The 24,430-nt window shown below is 50.4% G+C and overlaps 1 protein-coding gene across 11 annotated transcripts in view; it reads right to left on the bottom strand.

Annotated features, from left to right (window-relative positions):
- Positions 1 to 24,430, bottom strand: part of DOCK1 (dedicator of cytokinesis 1) — a gene marked incomplete at both ends in the record, with an annotated part of 536,109 nt that overhangs the window by 415,238 nt on the left and 96,441 nt on the right. For 9 of the 11 annotated variants that reach the window (XM_079700789.1, XM_079700792.1, XM_079700795.1 and 6 more), the window contains 7 exons: positions 2,434 to 2,531; positions 6,783 to 6,966; positions 7,532 to 7,635; positions 13,053 to 13,125; positions 14,072 to 14,170; positions 15,710 to 15,834; positions 20,546 to 20,671. In XM_079700789.1, the coding sequence (XP_079556915.1) occupies positions 2,434 to 2,531; positions 6,783 to 6,966; positions 7,532 to 7,635; positions 13,053 to 13,125; positions 14,072 to 14,170; positions 15,710 to 15,834; positions 20,546 to 20,671 (809 nt within the window). The remainder of the gene's footprint in view (positions 1 to 2,433; positions 2,532 to 6,782; positions 6,967 to 7,531; positions 7,636 to 13,052; positions 13,126 to 14,071; positions 14,171 to 15,709; positions 15,835 to 20,545; positions 20,672 to 24,430) is intronic. The other 2 variants (XM_079700794.1, XM_079700797.1) reach the window with 2 other exon arrangements.

Genomic DNA, 24,430 nt, shown 5'->3' with positions numbered 1-24,430 from the left:
GTGAATGCCATCTCCAGGGACGAACAACAGGATGTGATAATAGATTAGATAAGAGGAACTGAGGGGGGGCAATAAAACCAGATGGTTCTAGAACTTCCCTGGTCAGTGTGTCAATTGTTCAACATAAATACACTTCCTGATGTGATACAGGGACCGAAAAATGAAAGAGGACACAATTTCATTAACTGTGGGTCTTTTAAAGTGCTGTTAACTTATTCACCCAGTTTTCATCTGAATTAGGGAATTCATAGAACCCAGGGAAGTTTAAAATGCAGTTAACATTGTCCAAGCCAGTAGAAGAAGACAAGGGCCAGGAAAAGGTGATTAAAATTCGAAGATTAGTGAGGATATGTTTGAACGGTTATACAATGAATTTAGGAGAGCGGTGCCACCAAATTAATTTCTACTGAAGTTAACCACATTGCTGTTTAATTAAGGCCATTTTAAGTAATTAATTTTCACAGAGATAAGGTCGTCTCCCTCCGCAAGCACCTCTCACGAAGGATAAAGAACTGAGGCAGCGACACGGACCTGGCCGTGGGGACCTTGCTCTTGGGCAGCCACGAGTGGTGGCCCGGCTTGTTGCACGCCAGCCAAGGTGGAGCCCAGTGGCCACGGAAATGCATTTCCTTACATACAAGGAGAAGTCACTGGGCACAGGAGTGGCAAAGAGAGCCTTTTACTGAAGAAAATATTGGAACCACAAACGACCACCAAATCTGAGCGCTCAAAGGGACCTGTGATCACTCTAGTCTGACTGTCCTATCGTAGATGAAGATTCAAGAGGACACCTAGCACTGCTCCAGGGCCTGCTCTGTGTGAGGCTAAGAAATCAATCCAAGACCACATGGGAGGAAAATAGCCAAGACAAGACTGAGTGCCGTGATCTTTCTGACACACCACGAAGCTCTGCACATCAATGACAGGTGAGTCGAGAGCCAGGGTTAACGATCACGGGGATGGTCATGACAGTGGTGATGATAAATCCCGATACTACCAGGCCACCTCCCCGGGGCCAGTGCCTCATTTAACCTCCACAGGGACCCTCTGAACAAGGCACTCTGGTTATGTCCATTTTACAGCAGGGGAAAGCAAGGTTTAAAGATGTTATCTAACCTGTGTCAGCCCCACAGTGAGGACCCGCTGGAACAGGAAGCAGAACCCTAGACTTGGTTGATTCCAAAGCCTGTTTCCATCACAGCGAAGCCAGGCCGCGCTCCCCGGACCAGAGTCCAAGAAGGATTCTGTCATCTTAGAGGCGTAGGTCAACCTCCCGAAGACACTAGTTGTTAAAAGGCTTATGACCAGGCAGACCTCGTTTTATTGCACTTGGCAGATGTTATGGTTTTTACCAATCAAAGATTTGTGGCAACCCTGGGTCCAGCACATCTCTTGGAGCCATTTTTCCAACAGCATTTGCTTACTTTGTGTCTTTGTGTCACATTTTGATAATTCTTGCAATATTTCCAACTTCATTATTATTATGTTTGTGATGGTGAGCTGCGATCAGAGATCTTTGATGTGACTGTTGATTATCACTCACTGAAGGCTCAGGTGATGGTTTAGCATTTTTTTGCAATAAAGTCTTTTTTAATTGGTTTTTTAATGGACATGGTTTTTTAATTTTGAGGGTTTTTTGTTTCTTTTGTTTAAACTTTTTTCTTTTTTTGTTTTTTTCCACTCACTGCGAGGCATGTAGGGACCTTGGTTCCCCAACCAGAACCCGTGCCCCCTGCAATGGAAGCGCACAGGCCTAATCACGGGCCGCCAGGGAATTCCCTTGTTTGTTTGTTTGTAATTGAAGTATAGCTGATTTACAATGTTGTGTTAGTTTCAGGTGTATGGCAAAGTGATTCAGTTGTACATATATATATATCTATTCCTTTTCGGATTCTTTTCTTTTTTTTTAAATTGTGAATAATATTTTATTTAGTCACTTTTGTTTACAACTAAAACTCTTGCAAGGAATTTGAGGACACCCTCCTCTGTCATTTGCAGGACATGAAGGGCTCTGGACATTGTGAACGTTTCCCTTTAAGTTACGATGGGAACCCAGGACAACGCCGTAGGGACCCCTCTCTGGGGTCTAGCTCGGAAAGCCAGATCCTTTTCCATTAAAGGTTATGGCAAGATATTGAGTATGGTCCCCTGTGCTATGCAGTAGGTCCTTGTTGACTATCTATTTAATGTTGTACCTATTTTTTTTCACATGATGCTACTGCACACTCAGCAGACTACAGTAGAGTGTAAATGTAACTTTGATACTCACTGGGGAACCAAATAATTCGTGTGACTTGCTTTCCTGTGGTGGTCTGGAACCGAACCCGCAGTGTCTCGGAGGCGTGCCTGTACCATCTTGGGAGGCGGAGCCTACACCTCTTCATATCCGTAAGGACAACAAAACAACCAGAACCAGCGTGGGAGCCACGTTACCTTCACCACTTCGCCACCATCCACCTTCATCAGCTGCCTCAGGTTCTGCTGCAGCAGGTTGGTGTTGGATCGCCACTTCAGCAGCCCCAGCAGGTCCACTGGAAACAGTAAACGAACATCAGTTCCTCACAGCAAGGACTCTGTCTCCCTCGTTCACCCGTCATGTGAGGTCCTCTACATAATTTTTTGAACAGACGAACCAAGCCTGTTTGGAAACGTTCGCCACGTAAATATTTCATTACTTTCTAGCAACATCCATGACACCCAGTGTGACTGGATTCATTATTTCCAACTATGTTTACCATGAAATGATTTCCACGTGGAAGCTTTCAAAAGGCATCTGGGGAGCCTACGGAAGAGGGACCGGCCTTTCCAACCCACAAGAAGGCAGATGAGAGCATGGAAGAGGGACCGGCCTTTCGAACCCACAAGAAGGCAGATGAGAGGAGCAGCAGGCCGGCGAGGCTGCTGGCCATTCAGTGCTGTCCTGGCAGCTCCTGCCAAGGGGTTTTCTCCTGTTCAAGAATAAGATTCTTAGTTTTTTAAGATAAAATAATATAAAATAATAACCAACACAAATTCAAGTCCTGAGAATGCAAGGGGACAGTCCCCAAAGGAGACAGGAACCCTGGCCCCGGAGACCACTGCTGCACTGAGCTTGCCACCTTTACCAAGTCCTGGCCCTTCCAAAAGTTTTTGTATGTTTCTTTTCTAATAGAAAAATCACAAGTTGAACGTATTGGTTTTTGCAGACTAAATGTGGAAGACAATGTTGAGAAATGATTTTGTTTAAGGCATGAAAACAGAATCCAAAACATCTCTGGGAAAGGACGAAGTCATATTAATATCCCATTACGTGAAAAAACACAGTTAGCAAAGCACATCTAATTTACTATTTATGCTCATCGGGAATGAACTTCTGCTACAGAAACTGTCTCCATAAAAAAAAACCCTAGTTAATACTGAAAAGAAAAATATAATTTTGGCAGTAGGTAGAATTTCAGTGAACACAAGACACCAGTTATAATTCAAGGATCAAACCACACAGAAGGCATACAGGTGATGAGCACCACGCACACATTCTCATTTATATCACCTCACCCCCAAGGACAGCTGATGAAGGGGAGAGTTACAAACAGGAAAATGTGAAGAGGACAGCATCCTAGTGTCTTTAGAATGCGTAGAGAGTAGACTCAAACACCAGCCGGGCCACGCCACCAAGATGTGACCTTGGACCAGTACCTTCACCTCAGTTTTCCTATCTGAACAATGGGTACAGTGTTGCCCGGGTCACAGGGTTGGTGCAAGACTTAAATGGCAAGACGTGGAGAAAGCACTTAGTGTGATGCCTGGCAGGAAGACCAACAGCTGCCACCCATCAAAGAGATGAACATTTTAGCCATTCTTCATGAAGGTTAACATGTTTTAATTTCTAATTGAAAGTGAAGTCATGAGAAGGGCTACATCCTGCCCAGACTCACTCTCAGTCCCAGGGTTAATGGAGATTTCCACCTCATAAGAGTTACCAGTGTTTTTTTTGTGGGGTTTTTTTTGTTTTATTTTTAAACAGCTTTTGCAAATGCTAGAAGGTACTGCTTATCTTTGGGTTTTTGTTTGTTTGTTTATTTTTGGCTGCACTGGGTCTTCATTGCTGCGCAAGGGCTTTCTCTAGTTGCAGCAAGCAGGGGCTACTCATCGTTGCAGTGCGCAGGCCTCTCATTGTGGTGGCTGCTCTTGTTGTGGAGCACGGGCTCTAGGCACGCAGCTTCAGTAGTTGTGGCATGCGGGCTCAGTAGTTGTGGCTCTCGGGCTCTGGAGCGCAGGCTCAGTAGTTGTGGCACACGGGCTTAGTTGCTCCGCGGCATGTGGGATCTTCCCAGACCAGGGACTGAACCCGTGTCCCCTGCATTGGCAGATGGATTCTTAACCACTGCGCCACAAGGGAAGTCCACCAGCGTTTTTTTAATGGAGGTGAGCTAATACTCTGGATCCCATTCATGCAAAGTTAGTGGCACTTTGGATTAGAGGGAGGCTGAGGTTTACCTCTGTGTGGTACTTTTGAGAAAAGATACAGCTGGGCAAATTAGCAGTGGACAAACACCTTTGAGGACAGGGAGCTTGCTCAGCACCCCCACCCTCTCTGTCCCCTCTCATTCCCAGGGAGCCGCCGCAGTTTGGCTCGTAATAATTCTCTGCCTTGTGACTTCTCTCTCTCTAATTACATAGTAAGCTGATGGAGGAGAGGAACCACGTCTCCTACTTCTTTTTATATCCCCCAAAGCATCCAGCATAATGCTGAGAACAGAGATGTTTAATACAAACGTCGATGAATAATTCAGCCACCACTTTTCCCTAAGTAATGGAACTTCGCAGTAACAAATCACGGTTTCAGAAAAATGACTCCCTCAAATGAGAATCTGGGACTCAATGCCAGATGCCAACTGGGGCAGCCCCATCTTGCACACACCTGACATGCCACCACCCAGAAGAGAGGCATTGTTGGCTGGTGTGAAATGAACAACAAAAGATGTGTCCCCCTCAGTTTAGTGAGGTGCATCACACCGGAATTTCCTGGTGGCCTGGCAACAGCCACTGGCGAGACCAGGGTGCTGTGCCCCTCAGTCCCAAAGAGGGGATTACCCTGTGTCTGGTGAGATTCGAAGAGCTTAAAGGTGAGAGGAGGTGGGACACGTCTCCCTGGGAAATTACTGTGACTTAATACCTTGAGAATGTCCTGGTTCACAGTCGTCTTCCCCAGGGATACGTGGGTTAAGAAGGATTCTGTGCGTGGGCCTCACAACCTAACCGCTATTGAACACACTGTTTTAATGGGGAAAACATATTCAAGTTCCAAATAACAACTTCCAAACGTGCTTTTGGAATATGACCCATTTCTAAGAAGGTGGCTTCCCACACAGTGAAGATGGCAAGACAAAGCAGAAGCTTAAGTGCCCCACTGGACAGGCTGCCCTGAGTTAAATGAAGATCTAGAAGGAGCAGCCAGCCGCCAGGCTAGCGGACTATCAGGGCCATATCCAGAGGGTAACATCTGACCCACGGGGTCACCGTTTCTATAATCCAGTCTCAAACCAGCACCCACCGTGCCAACAGCATGTTCCCTGGGCACTGAACCTGCGAACTCCCTGTGCATCATCCACCCCTCCCCATGCGTGCCCGGATCCCAGTGCCCCAGGGAAGGGTTTCCACCTGCTCATGGAGGTTGCTACAGCAGGCGGTGAAAGTCTGATCAGGACCCGCACTCCCCACTACCACGCAGAGCCTTCCAGATGACAGGTTACTTCTGTCCTGTGATCAGCCTGTTAAAGCCCAAACGACGACCGTCCCTTGAGCCCATCCGAGACTACTGCCAAGCTTTACCGACAACCCCCGGGAACACGATTCACGACAGCAACGGACATTAATAATCAAAATCCGTATCAGTGGCTGAGAGGAAAAAAAATTGGATTTTCAAGCTTTCAAGAGAACGTAAAGCTACTCTGCACGGCTGTGAGCCCATCACATTTGGGGAACTCGATTTTTCAATGTAAGATCTGTGCAGAGGACCCTCTGCCTCAACCAGACGGTGTGCTCTGAATCAGGAGTGCCCCGGCTGCACGGCCATGCCTTGGGGAGGCTGCAAGCCCGTGGGAACAATGCCGAGCATCCCGGGCCCGCAGCGTGGGGACACTGGGCACCATCTGATGCTGCGTTAAGGTCGCACTTTGGTGTGAGTGCATCAGTAAGGGGTGCCTTACCTCGCTGTCAGGGGGACTAGAAATGTCGTCAACACCAACTTATAAAACTAAAGGTAACTGGTAATTATCTCAATGAGCAGATGAGAGAGGGCAAGACCCAAGGAGGGCAGGGGCCTCACTGCCTAGAGCTCCCGTAGCCCTCAGACAGCCCTGTGAGGCAGGCATTATAGCCAGGGTATAGATGAGGAAAATGAGCTCCGAGACCCTAGTTCAAGATCATTCCCAGGGTTATTAGCACAGGGCCAAGGCTCAAGTTCAGGGCTTTGGTCTGACTCCAAATTGTGTGGATTTCTCCCTTCCCTTGGCCAGAAAGCTTGTTTTTTTTTTAAAGTAAATCCATTGCTTTAACTCTCTTTGAGGTTCATCCTTAGCATAAAATCAGAATGTGAGTTTCAAAGCAGAACAATGTCAGCCTCTCCCTCTCTCCCTGTCCAACAGCATCCACACGGGCCATTACGGAGGGAAGGTATGAATGACTCGCCGGCAGGGTTCAGGGACCTAAGGAAGCCTCCTCCATTCAGCAGGGAGCACGAGAAACATGGGGTTGAAGGGGAAAAACTCCAGGGGTGAACCCGTTTCTGGGCCCAAACTCACCATTCTGGGTCAGCTTGGTGGAGCACACGAGAGTTGAGATCTGGAAGGAATCTTTGCTGATGGTGCAGCTCCCAAGACTCTGCATGCTCTTGCCCGTCGCCGAGTGGCCCTTCTCTTCTAACTCGGCTTTGGTGGACGGCAGGCTCAAGTACGTGCCGGCGTCTTCCAGCTTCTTCGCTTCAGCCTGTGGGTTTAATGATGCAACAGGTCAAATGCAACTGGCAATCCCGTGCAATATTTTCTACCCCTTAGGATCCTTAATCCTTTTAACCATCATGATATTTGCTCTTTATCATTTGCTAAACCGCTTCTTTTATTTTTTTAACCTTTTATTTTATATTGGAGTATCGTTGATTAACGATGCTGTCTTAGTTTCAGGTGTACAGCAGAGTGACTCAGTTATACATACACATGTGTCTATTCTTTTTCAAATTCTTTTCCCAACTAGGTTGTTACATAATATTGAGCAGAGTTCCCTGTGCTAAACTGCTTATTTTAATGATTTCCCTTATTCCTGCAGATGAATTCACATTCACACAGAGGACTTTTTTAAACAGCACTTAGTGTGTTATTGTGTATCAGCTTCTCTCCTTAGGGACAGCTGGTCATCTGAAATGTTCATTTACATAATTAAATGTTGCTAGATAGCAGTGTTCTCACAAAGATGGGAAATGTCAGCTCAGGCCAGGAAGCCCAAAAAGACTTGAAACAGTCAAAATTAGCTACACTGCACCAACAGAAGAGCGTACCTTATAGACAATAAGATCATGTTCCCCATCTCTTAGGGTGGTCCCATCATAGCGCATCAGCTTTACAAAAGCGAGTGCGAATATTTTCTCGGATTTATCCTTAGCTGCAATAGAAATTAATAATCATTTTCTACTGCCATCGCGACAAAAAGAACATCATAAAATGCTACAAGGGCTGCCTTTCTGAAAAAAGTTACAAAACTGTTCTGACAGATGTTAAAGTAAACATAAACAGAGATATAGACAATGTTCACTTATCATAAAGGGATCAGCTGTGCTCAAACTAATCTGTAAATTCAAAGCAATTACAATCAAAATCTCATGGGAGAGCTTCCTTGTGGAACTTGAAAACTCATTCTACAGTAAAGGACCCACAGTAGGAGGATGGTCTTGAAAAGGAACGTGCCGGAAAGCCTGCAATACTAAAACCCAACAGGAACTGGAAAGGGGTAACAATGAAGACGGTGGGTTTTTAACACAGGGATTCACAGACCAGTGGGAACAAGGCATGAAAACACAGGCCACTGCAAGTGACCACTGGAAGGGGCAGACCCTTCAGAGTGTCAGCAGGGACAAACAAAACAGATGGACGCTCACCTCACACCCTTCACAAATATAAGTCCCAGGCGGACTAAACACCCTACTGTGAAATGTTGTTCTCTTTGGCAAGAAAGTCCTTCCCCCAGAATTAGCATGTGAGACTCATTCTCTCACTTCATTCAAGTTTCTGCCAAAGTATCACCTGCTCTGAAGTGACCAGCCTGCCTAGAAGAGCAAACGCCTACCCTGGTCACACTCCTCCCACTCGACTGATTGTTCTTCATAGTCGCTATGGGCTGAACTGTTATGTTTTGTTTTGTTCAACAAAATTCTTATGCTGAAGCCTAACCCCCCCATGTGGCTGTACTGGAGAAAAGGCCTATAAGGAGGTTCTTAAGGGTAAAAGGTCATAAGGGTGAGGCTCTGACCCTATAGAACGGGTGCCCTTATAAGAAGGGGAACAGACACCAGAGTGGTCCCTCTCCGTGTGAGCTCACAGCGAGAAGGCGGCCGTCTGCAACCTGGCAGAGGGTCCTCACCAGAACCTGACCATGCTGGTACCCTGATCTCGGACTTGCAGCCTCCAGAAGTGTGAGAAAGTAAATCTCTGTTGTTTAAGGCACGAAGTCTATGGTATTTTCTTATGGCTGCCCAAGCAGATTAAGACAACAGATTACCAAGAGATTACTACCAGATTACCAAGAGATTACCAAGCCTGTAGGGTGTCTGTGCATGAGAAAGGGCCAGGGGAGGGGTGAGACAAAGCGGTGTTTATTGTTAGTTTCATCCACTGGGCTTTCCCATGCAAAAGGCTTTGTGTATTTTTTCACTGTTATTTCCCCAGTGCATGAAATAGTGCCTGGGGAGACGCCAACAAACAAGTCCTTTCAGGGACTTCCGTGGTGGTCCAGTGGGTAAGACTCCGTGCTCCTAATGGGGGGCCCAGGTTCAATCCCTGGTCGGGGAACTAGATCCCGCATGCATACCGCAACTAAGAGTTTGCATGCCACATCTAAGGAGCTGGTGAGCCGCAACTAAGACCTGGTGCAGCCAAAATAAATAAACAAATTAAAAAAAAATTTTTTAAGTCCTTTCAGATAACAAATAAAACCATAATTGGTGGCTTGTTAAAGCCTGATGATGGGAACAGGGACCACCCAGCTGGATGGTTGGAAAAGGTCTCTCTGAGAAGGTGGATGACGTATGAGCCAAGATGTAAACCCTCCAGGAAAAGAGATGTCCAAATACGGAAGCCCTAAAGTGGGGCCGGCCTGCCTTGCTTGGGGACTGGAAGCCAGTGTGGCTGGTGAGTGGTAGGCAGTGAGAGCTCCAAGGTGGGCAGGTGCCAGATCAGGTAGAGATAGGTGAGGAGTCTGCACTGAAGAAATGGATTTGTGATGAATTTTTCAAGATGCAAGCTGAACACAGCACGGAAACACTGAGTCTCAGGGCTAGAAAAGACCTTTAAAATTATAGATCCCAGATTCTCTTTTTTGAGATGAAAGGACAGAGGTTGAAGAGCATACATCTGCCCACCTTGAGTCAGGGGCTCAAAATATTTGCTATAGGACATCACTGCCTGAGATACCACACCTCATTAGTCTTTGCCTTCCTGGTGTCCATCGGGTCTGGCACACATTAGGTGCTCAATAAATGCTAGCTAATTAGCTGGGTGAATGATTGACCAACCAAAGCCAAAGGGAGGGATAAAAGCAAAAAATATGTACTTCTCGAAATTGAAAGAACTTTGTGAAAGGGTTCTTAAAAACATAAAACTCAGTGTTCAGGTGAGAAGGAAGAGATCCTTTTAAGTATGGGCTGACATGAAAAAAAGTAAAACACATCTGTCTGAAAGCAGCTGCAGTTCAGGACACGTGACCCTATCTGCCAGCAGAAGGCTTCCCCTGACCCTACTCTTACGTAGCACACAAGTTAGAAGTGCACCTTTTATCAATACTCTGCTTCTTCACACAGGGGATGGACTGCATTTGTTACATCCTCACTAGCAGCCATCATGAGGCAGACAATAAATTTACAAAACGTCAGAGCCCACAGAAGAAGGCCACATGCCCCAGAGGGCGGGCAGCGCTGGCGGACCCAACCAGCCCCCTACAAACAAGGGAACCTCAGCTCCTGGCAGGCCGGCCCCAGAAGCCACTCATCTGCCCGCATCCACGTAAGACATCAGCTGATGCGTTTGGAACAGCTAACAAGTTGCAGAAGAGTGTTAGACGGTCACACCAGCGCCAAACTTCCCAACCCCAAGGACAGCTCCCAGTACGAGAAATCTCACTTTCTTCCACTAGGGGTAAAGAGCGCGCATTTCGCCTGGGGCGGCGGGGAGGGCATGCAGTGTGGCCCTTCTCCCATTTCTGACCCAGAGCATCTGCAGACGAGGCCGCAGCAGGGGCCCCGGTGGCCCCCACCCCTCCAGCAGCGGACAGCTCGGGACTTCGTCAGCATCACACTTGCAATGCTCGACACGTTCCCCAAACCCCACCAGCTGTGGCTGGGGAGACTTTATTAATTATGCAAATGTGTCGTGGGAGGCCGGGTGATAGCATCTTGTCTATAATGAGTACTTAAAACTGACAAGAAAAACAAGGATTTTGAAAATTAAAATGCTACCAAAGAGATCCCTCTGCCCTGGTGTAATCTATTAATTAGAGAGAATGAGCTTGTTCTAAAGAGGGAGTGTGCTTCTGAGACAAGTCCCCTGTGCGTTCTAGAACTTTGTCCTTGCCCCGCAACAGGGCTCCCCACCCTCCCCTCCCCTGCAGCCCATTCCCACCCCCGGCGACTTCCGGTGTGCAGGATGCTGGGCCCACTGCACCTTCTGGGACTTGGCTGAGGACATACCTGCCCCCAATTCCCCCAATCACCCGCCTGACCCTGCTCACCCCGCACCGCTGCCTGACGCACGCGACGCTCCCAGGCCGCTGCTCGGCACGTGGCTCTTGTGGGCCGATCTCACGCCTCAACCCAACCAAGTTTGGCAAGAGAAGAACTCTGTGTGAGCTGCGTACACAGCAGGTGCTCAACACAGACCAAACGACAGCAGTGGCCTCAGTGCTCCCCAAAGGCAGGGGGGACACAAGGACTGGGGTGGGAACCAGAGCTCTTCCGCTGACCATGAGGTGACTTTGGGCCACTGAGGTGGGGTCTCTGAGGCTCAGTTTCCTCATCTGTAATGTAGGAAGCGCCAATGATCCACCACAGGGCATCGTGGTGAGGACTCATCTAAATAACGTGGTAAAAATACTTGCGCCAAGGGCTTCCCTGGTGGCGCAATGGTTGAGAGTCCACCTGCCGATGCAGGGAACGCGGGTTCGTGCCCCGGTCCGGGAGGATCCCACATGCCGTGAAGCAACTGGGCCCGTGAGCCATGGCTGCTGAGCCTGCGCGTCCGGAGCCTGTGCTCCGCAACGGGAGAGGCTAGAGCAGTGAGAGGCCCGCGTACCGCAAAAAAAAAAAAAATCCTTGCACCAGGAGAGAGTAAGAGCACAATGAACACATACGAAGAGGTGTTCGCATCCAGCCGAACATCTTATCCATCCACGTTCCAGCCGTCCAGGAGTGCCCACAGTTAGCAGACCACAGCCCACTGCCTGGTGGCCTGGATTTGGCCCCAATGGGGCGGGCCCTGCTTTCCAGGCTGCCCAGACTTCACACCCTGCGCCTCCCACACTGCTTGGGCCCTGACCCCTTCTCCGCTGGCCCCTTAAGCACTGGGACAAGAGGAGGGGTGGAATGATGTTCCATAGCGCTCCCACCCCTCCCCTGGCATCCTCCACACGCCCACTCACCACGAGGGACCCTGCGCTGCTCTAGACCCCTGGGTTCAGCCACCTCCGGCCTCACCCCACACAAGCACATCTTCGGGCTGATATTCACACTTTCCACACGCCAGCCCTGTAGTCCTCGCGCCTCTTCAACCTCACAGAGCTTCTCACTGGTCCCACACGGGGGTCTACACACCCCCAACTTCACGCCTCTGCTCACGTGTTCACCCTCCCGGCTGTTCTCCTGCACGCTTGCCTCTGCGGGCTCCACGCCCCGGGGAGGGCACAAGTCAGGCAGGCCCCCAGAGACAGTAAGGAGGGTGGACACACCATCACGGCAGCGGTGGGCCTGTGGAGCCCTATCCCACGGCTGGCATCCTGCTGAGGGATCGGTAGCCCCCCATGCATTCCCCTCCTCAGGCTGAAACACCTGTGAAGACACACAGAGCCAGGGCTGAGGTCCCCCAACCGCAGGGCTCTGGCCCCCACAGGCTGGTGGGTGACCAACGCGCCCGCCCAGACCACCGTACCCTCGATGCCGCTGCACACGTGACCCAGCATCACTTATTTTCTCAAACCTCAGCCCTCGACCAGATGGTTAGAGACCATGAAGAGCAGGGGGCGGATCGTCCCCTTGTGATACCTTCCTTAGTGTCTAGCACAGGGTGACGTCCTTAGCAGACAATGAATTCAACACAGCTAATGAGACAAACTTCGGTCATCGATCATAAATCCTCCCGGAAGGTGAGTGATTCAAACTTCTTTCCTCCCAAAGTCCTGGCATCACGGCCAAGGCTACACCAACGTGGACGAGAAAAGGTATGCCAGAGCTCCAGGCACCAGCAGCTGCCAGCAAAGCCAGAGGTTTCCAATGCCGATGCAAGAGCATTAAGAGCAATTTTTGAAATCTAGGTATTGTATCTCAGTGACTTTTCTGATGGACGGGGCAGTATTACAAGCCAAAGAGGAAACCCAAGGGGTGAACAGGAAGGAGCGGCACCTCATCAGACAGATTCGAGAAGAAACTGAAGATCTCCTGGGACCAACTCAATCAGAGCGGACAGCACTTCACAGGAGCAGGTTCACGTGGGCACCGAGCTCAAGTGTCAAGACCTCACTGTGTTACAGTAGCCACGTTCTAGAACGATCCAGAGTACGTGCATGATAAACACAGGATAACGAAGCGTGCGGTTACTCACAGTCCTGGGACGATCTATGTCGGAAGGTAAAGCGTAGGTGACTGCGGTTCACGTCCTCAATGGGGATGGCCACCTGCAGAATAAAGAGGGAAGCTGAGCACCTTGAGGAACAACTTCTCCCTCGATCAGCTTTATTCCCCTGGAGACATCCTGGACCACTCTACACTCTTCTGCACTGCAGGGAGATGATGCCGTACACCTCACCCCCTGTAGGATTGTCCCAGAAGCAAATGCCTTTTGGAAATTTACACCAGATAATATTGTCCAGGATGCCAAGCAGACTGGACAAGGCAGTTGAATTTTTTTTTAAATGTGCTGATCCTCACCGGGAAGAGTCTATTTTTTAAAGGTGCCATTTTCGTTTTTAGCCCCGATTCGGAGGTGTCTATATTCCCTTTACAGTTGCAGGGACCTGCCCTCGGCTGCAGCGAGAAGGCGGTCCTTTTGTGACTTACAGTAAAAGGAAAAAGACTTAATACCTGCTGCCTTTAAGCCAAGACTGTCCCTAATCTCAGAGCTAACATCTGTATTCCAAAGCCAACCGCTGGCCTGGTGTCCCAGTACCCAAGCCCGTGGTGTGTGGGCTGCGAGGGGGTATCAGCAGGCTGCATTAGGAGCCTCAGAGCACCGAGGCCAAGGGAACAGGATCCATCTCTCCAGCGATGCCCTCCATGCATTATCATCTCTACTTTTCTCCATTTGGTGTAAAGACAGCATGCCACACAAAAAACAGACCCGAGAAGAGAAAGACAATTGCTATCTTTAAAGGACTCTGTATTTGTCTCCAGGTAAAGTCCTGATTTTAGGTCCAAAAGGAGATGAGAGTAAATGTAAATTCCAAGAAACACCAGCGTGGTTCCTTAGCAACCCTAAAGGACTTTGTTGAAAGTGCCTTGGGGCTGGCGGAGGGTGCCCACTGGTGGGCAGCCCTGGGCCGGGCAGGAGGCGGGGACTTCCTCAGGGTACAAATGAGCATCTCATAATCAACCCCATGGGAAAAAGGACCATGCAAATGATACCTTAACCGTCTCAAACCAGCGTGGCTGTTTCACTTGGTAATAAATCACGGACTTGTATTCTGAAATAGCTTCATCACCAGCACCCGGGAAAATCACATGCTTTAAAAGAAGGCATAAAGAGATCGCATCAGCCCTCATAGAGCTTGAGGCTGCATCCATGTCCCCCAACCCCCCGCCCGGTTTGATGACCCAAAAGGACCGAGGGCCCTCGGGGAACACCAATAACCCCATTGCCCATGGAACACCTCCCAGCGATGGAAGAACAGATCCGGCTGGAGCCAGCGGCCAGCAGAAAACCTTGCTCACAGACATCTAAGATCTTGATGGCTATGCGGCATGGGGACGCTACTGTCCTCCATGCTTTGTACCCTTACCCCTAATAGCTTTCACCCTGGACCTGCAGGAAGTTGCCTGACTCGGCAGCTGGAGTAAATGGCTATGGACCAAAAAGGAGGTGGCAGCACTTTGTCCCTTCTCTAGCCACAGACACTGACCACTCGCCTCTAGGGAGAGCGATACCGGTAAAGCCCAGGGGAAGAGCAGGGACACTGGACACAGGCCACCCAGAGAGAAAGGAGGCCACCCACCTCCTGGCACAGCTGGGCCTCAGGAGCACCCACAGGGTACTGCTCTCGGCCACGTGGGCCCAGGAGAGCCCAGGCTGCAGCCACGGGCCAGAGAAGCAGCTGGCAGGGAACCCCAGCTTGGGCTCCGCCTCCAGTCCTCAGAGAAGGCCACAGCCTCTGAGCACTTCTCAGGACGCCCGCAGGCTGCTGTGACCACGCAGGAGGAGGTCTTGGTAGCCACCACCGAGAAAAGCACAAGGCTCAGAGGCCCAGATTCACAACCCAGTTCCACCTCTCGTTAGCTCTCTGACCTTGAGCAAGGTGACTGATTTCTCTGGGGCTCAGTTTCCATCTGTCTCAAAAGATGCTAATAACATTATCTGAACTTCTAATGTGATCATTCGCCCTCTGAGCCCCGGGTTTACACCAGCAAGTGGGACCCCAGGATAGAGTTTGGAAAAGAAGGTGGTCAGTGGGACTTCCCTGGTGGTGCAATGGTTAAGAATCCACCTGCCAATGCAGGGGACACAGGTTCAAGCCCTGGTCCGGGAAGATCCCACATGCTGCGGAGCAACTAAGCCCGTGTGCCACAACTACTGAGCCTGCGCTCTAGAGCCCACGAGCCACAACTACTGAGCCCACGTGCCACAACTACTGAGCCTGTGCTCTAGAGCCCACGAGCCACAGCTACTGAAGCCCGTGCACCTAGAGCCTGTGCTCCGCTACAAGAGAAGCCACCGCAATGAGAAGCCTGAGCACCACAGTGAAGAGTAGCCCCCGCTTGCTGCAACTAGAGAAAGCCTGCACGCAGCAACGAACACCCAACGCAGCCAAAAATAAACAAATAAATAAAAAGAAGGTGGTCAGGACCCCAGGGTCGTCCTGAGACAGGCCGGCTGCTGGGACCCGGTAGAAACCAGCCCTCTTGGACAAAGGGAAGAAAAGGAAGAAAAAGCAAACGCTCTTCCCCAGAAATGAGATTGTGGCTTCTGGCATCCTGCAGCAGAGCCAAGGCGCACACTTGGGAAGTAAAACTTAAACACCACAGGTTCAACTTTGCAACAGTCAATACCTCCAGTCGTTTTCCATCTTCATCGTAAACAGACACTGTAACCTCAACATTCTTTGCCGTCGTTTTGCTTCCTTTATCAAAATCTCCTTGAACTAATGTCACGTAGATATCGTTTCGGACATCACCTGGGGGGAAAAAATTACACCTTTAAAACCAATCCATAGGGCTTCCCTGGTGGCGCAGTGGTTGAGAGTCCACCTGCCGATGCAGAGGACACGGGTTCGTGCCCTGGTCTGGGAAGATCCCACATCCCACGGAGCGGCTGGGCCCGTGAGCCATGGTCGCTGAGCCTGCGCGTCCGGAGCCTGTGCTCCGCAACGGAAGAGGCCACAACAGTGAGAGGCCCGCGTACCTCAAAAAAAAAAAACAAAAAAAAAACCCAATCCATTATTCACAGTGTAACTGTGAATTTTGCCATTCCTAGCAGAGTATCATAAATACTGTATTAGATGATTATGAAATATTTTCTACAAAATAGTGCCCACATTTAACAGCATGACAAAGGCAATTTTCATCACTGTAAGACTTGCAAGAAAGAGGAAATGTCAGGGCCCCTAATTATCTGCTTGGTGCTTCACGTGGGCAGAGGAGCTCTTTCACTCCGTGGGCAGCCCATGCCCGGGGCAGCTCGAATGCTGTCAGTGGGTTTGCGCAGACGCTAGACCCCCCCAATCCCCAGCATCCATGGCCCACTGCAACCCACATCGCCACCCCTTGTTAGGGCATGGCTGCGGTCATCTGATTCTCAGTAGCCAAGGACTATCCCAACACCCCCTGGCACGCCGAGGATAACGAGCAACACTGGCCTCCTTTTCGCTCCACTAAGGAGTTGAACAAAAACAGCATTTGAACCACAAGCCAACGTCCTGAGTTGACACTTAGGATCAGGGACTAGGGAAGGGTCAAGAGAGAAACTTTCTGCGAAGAATCCTCCCTCCTCCTGGCAGGCAGCTGTCAAGATCCTGAACGGGGACACAGGGAGCAAAGACTCATACATTTTTAAAGTGAGATGGGCCTTAAACTGTGCCCCCCAAAAATACAACCACACACACACACGCAACAAATGAGCTCAAGACGCTTCCTCCTCCTGAGAATACACAAAGCCCCTGGTAATGGTTCGACTGGGAAAACTTTGCAAGCTTCGTTAGCAACGTGATTTAGAGGAAGCATCGCTACGCTCTGACGGCTGCTCTGCTGTCTGTCTGGCTGCCTCAACAGTGTGGCCAGGAGCAGCCAATGACCTGCTCTGGGCAAAGAACAAGGATCCCTGAAGAGAAAAAAATCCCCTTGGTTTCTTGTTTTTCTTTTGCTTTCTAGACTGCTCTATTCTGGCTTTTAATGTACCCAACTATTAGATTAAGCTTTCATTTAAAAGTCATTACTGTAATAATCCCAGCAGGTTGCTACCACTGCCATAGTAGCTGCTGGAAAAGAAGTGGGGCTGTGATCGCCGATAGCGACCACGGAGAAGGCAAGCAGGATGGCGCACAGCGCTGGGGGCAGGAGGCAAGGCTGCCGGTCCAGGACCTGCCGCTAATTAGCTGTGTGACCTCAGACCAGTCACTTAACCTCCCAGGCCACTCACCACTAAATGGCCTTATCGATAAGGCAGCGTAGTCTGTACAAGCGCTCCGCCTGAAAATCCTATCAAAGCACCAACGCCATAATCAAAAAGGGCCACAGCAGCTTCATACGGGCCTCATCAGCCAGAGAAGCAGCATGCGCTGGGCAGGGAGGTGGCTGAACCTCAGGGTCCCCTTCTCCTATGGGCCTAGGGATCCTGACTCCAGCCCAGAAGAGCAAGCCCATTTACAGGAGGTCAGTACCCCCAAGGGGCACTCACTCACAAGAGGGTCTCAGCAAATGCCTCCCGGGCTACAAGGTGCTCATTCTGGGGAGGAAGGAGGCTGGAAGCAGACACAGGTGCCCATCCAAGCCTCCAGCCGCCTTCCCAGCTCAGGCGACAACTCTGCTTCCCCACCAGGATCCTTCAGAAGGACCTAGGGATTCCCAGTGGGTCATGAGAAGGTAGGAGAACCAGCAACAACAGTGACACGGCCGGCTCTCCCACTGTGCAAAGGAGATGCACGTCTCCATAAACGTGCGTGTACAAGAAGGCACAGGTTCTGCGAGGCTGAAGGCAGGGGTCTGAGAGAGCCCCCCCCAAAAGGGTAAGATGTGGTGCTCACAGCCTCTCAGTGGTCACTCAGCCACAGAGGACGTGGGGGACTCACTCAAGCCCCGCTTGCTCACTATGGGAAGCCCAACCCCAGACTTAGGACATAGAACAAGCCAGAACAATGGTCAGCTGCACAGTTTTCCCATGCATCGATCATGAGATTATCTTAGGGGTTTAGACTTACTTTTTAAGTCTATCAGTTGTAAGGGAGGCACAAGCAGCGTGAACCAGGAGTTTCCCAGGTTTCCCTTTGCATACGAGGGCCTCCTAAGGTCACCCAAGATAAATGCATGATGTCAATGACGTTAAACTCATCTATAAATCTGCACCTCAAATCCAAATGCAAACAGTATGTCCACTCGGAAGTCCAAGTTAATTAGCTGCATGTCGAACAGCCTTGACTCCTACGAGCAACAGGTGCTCCATCGTTTCTTAACTTGCTGGGTGTCATGCTTACCTCCGCTATAGGTGAGACTGGCCAACATTCAATCTAGCTGATGTTAGATGTCTTTCCTATCGTTTTAACAGACAGAGTAGACAATGACCCGCAAGAGCCCTGAGAGGCAGAGGGAGGAGAAAGAACATGTCCCTCAAATAAACAAAGCAATAACTCTGAGGCACACTGAGTGCCCAGCTCTCCCTGTGAACCTACAGCAAAGCCCTGTACCAGGAGGCTGCAGGGAAGCACCGACCATGGGGTGCTTTGGCCCCGTTTCCACTGCTCGTTACCCGGGTGACTTCAGGCGGTGGCTTAATCTTGATGGGAATTAGTTCAACACCGATTTGTAGGCTTCCAAGATCCTTATATGGAATCAAGCTAGATTATTAACGGGAGCAGTATTTGCAAACCAAAAAGTATCCCACGGACATCAAGGATAAAGATTCATGCTTCCCAAGATCTCGTGAGAATCAAATCAGATGGTTAATATGAATGTCATCTGGAAACTGAAGGCATATGTAAATATCAGAGGTTAACCTTAATGTGGGCTCTCATTATCAGTTTAATGAGCGTAAAACCCATGGTTGGGTTGGGGCGATACTAGTGTGATAACTAATACACACTGAGCGGGTACCGGGTGTCAACATTCACAGGCTTCATCCACACAACCTGTGCATTCGCCCTGCAGCAGCCTTTGTGCTGGGCTGTCACCTTCTGCTCGCCCTTCCTTCTTTTGATCAGATGTCTATCCAGGCATGTGTAGTGTGTCCCTGTCTCCCTCATACAACCCTCGCAGCTGGGAGGAGCTGACCCCTTCCAGAGGTCCCTGTGGCCGATGTGCATATGTCACCACCATTGCTGTCCAGGGTCCCCAGGGGACCTGAGCAGTCCAGGCCACATGACGCTCGGCCTGCTTGTTTGGAAACACTGGGTGGATGTCGTCTTCTTCAGGACACTGGGATTTGGTAAGAAGATGGGCGCCAGCCCGACCTGTCCCCAGAGGATAAAGTCAATACGCAAAGGAGACAGCTCAGCAGAGGCGGCTGCAGAGAGCCGGAGCCAGTGGTCCAGGCTGAGCTGGCAGCAGGCTCGGTCCCTTTTCCTCATTCACGTGACCGACAAATATCCTCAGGGTGTGGCCATTTGAGCTGGCCTTGTGTTTTCTGTTACTTACACCCTAAAGTATCCTAACTCCAACCAGATCTATAGGTAGGAATTATTATTATTCTTGTTCTTCAGAGGAGGAAACCACAGCTAAGAGAGATCGGGTAACTTGCCCAGGGCCAGGGAGGGGCAGAAATGAAATTCATACCAGAGGGTGAGATGCCTGCACTCTCACTTCTGGGGCCAATGGATGGGGTTCAAGGCTGTGGACCAATGTGGTGAAGAGACATTTAACCCATAACCTACTAAAGAGGGTTATTTTCAAAGCTTGGAACATAAGAGGGTATATTTACCCAAATTGTGCTCCCTTCATTTTGAACACATTCTGGATCATTCAAATGCTGTTATAGGATCATAAGACGGGCCCAGGACCATCATCGTGGACGTACATTATTATCGTAAAGGAGTCACCTTAGTCCTACGCAACCATCATAATCAATCCATTCCTCAGAGCCTAAAAGTGAATTCTGCACAGCTCTCCAAACGGTCCCCTGTCTGATCACCCTCTATCGCATTATTAAGTATCACCCGACCAAACGCACTCAGTCCTTCAGCCAGGGTGAGTGAGATGTCAAACGCCCACGCTTCCGTTCCAGACACTGTGGGCAGAAGACAAATCGCAGGCATCCTGATTAAGGGCAACAGCAGAACACGGAACAGCAGCGCGTCTGATTACGATCGTGATGGCGTTTTCCCCAGCTGGAGACAGAAACCATCTCAAGGTCTCAGGGCTGGGTCTCTGGCCAATGCTGTTTCATTTGCTTATCCCTGTTACTGTATCACCAGGAGTCGCTCCACACCAGCCCTCCAGGGTTATTATAACTAAGAGAAACCTCCTCCCCTCGGCCTGACCCCGGGTGGTCGGCTGTCACGCTGGCCGCAGCCCCTGCCTGCAGGAATGACCCATCGCCACGCGGGGCTTTACACCCTCGACCCTCTGCTTCCCTGAGCTCCTACCTAAATGTCGCTCTTTGCAGCCAGCTACATAAACCCTCCCAATGCCGGCCGCATCCACCCCACGCTCAGAGGGGCTAAAGGATTCATCCATTCTTACCAGGCATGATTATCTCCGGAAACCCCGTTTTCCGAGCCACTGCTGTGGTCCTGTCCACCAAATGAGGAAATTCTTTTCTAATCTGATGGATATCTCCAGGAAGTAATTTCAATGTTACCCACAAACCTAGAAAAGCAATGGATGCATGAGTCACATTTTATCATGTACATCTTTATATCTTGTACATTTTTAGAAGTTTTCATGAAATCAGTATCAATGAATGAGCAGCTTTTAATTCAAAATGCAGTGCCTTAAGAGGAAGTGTGGGTGGATGAGAAAGACAGGAGCGGGACCAGGGAAAAGGTGCCTGGCACAGATGCCTGCATCTGATTAGCTGGGATGCAAATCGCACATTGGAGGAGCCTAGGGACGTAACAGCAGTTACGTGCTACCTCTGCCTGGCACTGATGACTCTTTTGAGTTGACATACATTGAAGATAAATCAGAAGGTAGCATTTTTCTGGAAGGGAATTGAGAAGGCTATCATTTTCCATTCTCCCAAGAAGGATGACAGCGGGAGAGGAATCAGGAGGTAAATTCGCAGCTTCACAAACCCACGAAAGTATCCAGTTGCTCAGTGGCACCCGTGCTCCCGGGAATGGGAGCCGCAGAGCACAGGGCTGGGGACCACCAGCGGGCCACCCACACGACTGGGGGACAGCGGCAGTCAGGGCAGCCCCGTCCCTCTGTTTCACAACGTCACAGCAAAGTAGCAACTAATGCTCTGGCCACCACTCAGCTCCTTTCTCCAAGGGGGAAAATGAAGGCTTTCAAACCCTCTAAAAGAGATGCAAGGACGCCCGAGAGAGAGCACGGTGTACCTGGGAGGCCTGTGTGCCCTGCCCACAAAAGCTGACGCATTTTGTATAAAATGCTCCAGGAGCAGCAATCAAACGATAAGAGGGAAGAAAGCCGACACTTAACAAAGTCCAAGGCAGGACACAAAGCAGTCGCTTGGCTCTGTCAGTGTTTTCAAGGACCTGCTTTCCTAGGGAGGGAGGGGTGTCACTATCAGTTGGCAGGTCGGGGTCTCTCTATCCTTGAGACTTCGGGGCAGGTCGGGGTCTCCATCCTTGAGACTTCGGAGGCCTGGCCTGCTTGCTCTCCTCTGACTCAGCTCTGCGGCACCCCACCTGCCCATCAGAACATAACAGTACCTGTCCTCACTTACATGACTATTGTGTGTGTGCCCACGTGTGTATGTGTCTGTCTGTCCAGCTGTCCCTCCTCTAGATGCATGCTTCCGGGGACCACTCACCACTGTTTAGCTCAGCACCCTGCACTCAGTAGAAGAAAATGGGAAAACCACAGACCTTGTTCACAGACAACTTTCATTCTAACTGGACCTGGAAGACAGCTGATGGGGGACACACAAGGAACACAACTGAGGCTGCTTCTGCTGCGAGCGGCTCTGCTGAATTAAACCTCACTCCTCACTCCCTCCCCCTCCCCCCTCCAGCCCCCTGGTCTCCCAGCAGCTGGCCTGTCCTCTGCGAAGATTTACAGAACTTGTCGTTGAGAAAGTCCACGGTCACTGATGACATTTTACTCTTTACCAGCCGGTGAAAGCCCTCTCCTCTTGCCAACTAGACCGTCCCTCTGATTTATTCAAAAGTACCTCATGTGCACCCACTGTGCGCCAGACACACACAGGGCACTGCAGACACAGGGCGAAGACTCACTACACCACTGCCAGGGGCTCCCTTCTATCCCATGAGCCAAACACCAAGGTCTCTCTGCGAAATACGTGCCTACAAAGTGCTTTCTAAAGCACATGTGGAGACTGCGCTCCGGGGCGTCACAGAGGCTCCCCTGAGGAAGGAACATTGTGCTGAGATCTGAGGGGTGAGGAGACGCTAAATAAGGAGGCTCCAGGCTGCAGCCCCAAGATGCAGGTGGAAGAGGAGTGGGGAAAGCAGCACAGACCTGACCCCAGGGCCTGTCGGCCGTGGCAGGAGCTATGGTCCCCACCAAAGGGCCCGGAGGAGGAGTCCGACCAGAGTCCGACCAGAGTCTGACCTGACAGGACTCAGGTGGCTGCGTGGGACTGGGTAGCTGGGAATTTAGAGCAAGGTGAGGACCCCAGTGAAGGGACCACTGCAGGAGCCCAGGTGGACAGTGGCAGGACTTCAGCACCGGGGGCAGGGGTGTTGTGAGCAGCATGGGGGTCATATCAGAAGTGGAGGAAGGAGGAATGGAGAGGGAGTGGCTCTCAGAGATGGCGCCGGTCCTGGGCATGACCCATAGCAGGTGCTGGCACACCCTGCATCCCAGTGGAGACGTCCTGAAGGGTCAGAGCACAGAGGGAGGAGAGCAAGAAGACGCCCGTCCTGTGCCCGGGAGAGCTGCTGACACTGGGAGTCCACACAGGGAAAGAGAAGTCGGCGAGAGACAGGGGAAAGCAGAGGGCAGAGAAAAAGGAAAACCAGGCGCGGGTGGCATCAATGTGGCCGATGGCACAAAATGCAGCCCGAGGAAAGGGGAGTGTCTGCAGCACGGGGCAACCAGGGTGGGCCTCGGCAGGAGCCCTCCTGGGGGAGGAGAGGGGCGAACGCTGCCGGGAGAAGGACAGAGAAGTTACAGGAGATGAGGGGCGGACAGCAGGCGCAAGAGTCCACTGAGGAATCACAGTGCAGTCAAGAGCTAGTCAATACAGAGACAGGGAGAATTTTTTGTTTGTTTCCTTTTCTTTTCTTTCCTTCTATATTGTTCCCCTTTCTTTCTTTTTCAGATATAAAATTCCCGATCATGAGAGGGAGAGCTGAAGAAGTAGGAGAGAAGCGTAGCCAATAAAAACAGGTCTCTAAGGAGTCGTCAGGGGAGCACCCCAGCAGGGACACGTGCATCATTGCTCAGGACGTGCACTGCACAAGGCAACTAGCAAAGGAAGGCAAGTGGGAGCTAAATCCAGCCTGCACTCTGCTCACCAAGCTGCAAATCCTGGCAGCGGTGCATCTCCCCACTCACCCAGAGGACAGACCATCTCTTTCTAATTCACACAAAAGCACCACAAGCGGGACTTCCCAGGTGGTGCAGTGGTTAAGAATCTGCCTGCCAATGCAGGGGACATGGGTTCGATCCCTGATCTGGGAAGATCCCACATGCCGCGGAGCAACTCAGCCCGTGCACCACAACTACCGAGCCTGCACTCCAAAGCCTGAGAGTCAGAACTACCGAAGCCCATGCACCTAGAGCCCATGCTCCACAACAGGAGAAGCCACAGCAATGAGAAGCCCACAACGAAGAGTAGCCCCCGCTCGCCACAACTAGAGAAAGGCTGCACGCAGCAACGAAGGCCCAACACAGCCATAAATAAATAAATAAATAAATTTACATTTTAAAAAAAGACCACAAGCTGGCACCGCTCCAGACCTGTAGGAGGAGTAAACAGACGGACCCTTGGAGTGCCGGGCACCTGACCCTCGGCGCTGTCCTCCAGTAGAGCAGACCAGGGAAAAGGGATGCTCACAGAACTGCAAGGGGAATTATCACTGCACATGACACTTGACATGAACCTGTTCCCTGCTGGGGACACCAGGACGCAGCTAAATCTTAGGAGTCTGAGTCCCGAAACCTCCCAAAGGAAGGAATATCTCCAGAATAAATCTAACTCTAAGACACTTTTCAAGGACTTGCAGGATGTGCTGAGATAATTATTTAAGAGGGTAAAAGTGAAGATGGCTTTCCAACACCTTTTCTTTCTCACAAGTACCAGCTTGCTCAACTAGCTGATGAACCAGTAACTGGGTGACACAACTTGTTATAACACAATTTAAACACAGAGATAAAATTTGCCCAGTTACGTTGGGTTTCAAACACTTTCCTCAGAGGAGGAAATGAGGCCAATTTTCAAGGGAAAAGTGTATTTTAGGTTGACTTTTGCTA

This window comes from Hyperoodon ampullatus, assembly GCF_949752795.1.
Source record: "Hyperoodon ampullatus genome assembly, chromosome: 1".
NCBI lineage: Eukaryota > Metazoa > Chordata > Mammalia > Artiodactyla > Ziphiidae > Hyperoodon > Hyperoodon ampullatus.
Note: the sequence above shows the minus strand (reverse complement) of the source record. Positions and strands in the feature narration are given on the sequence as shown.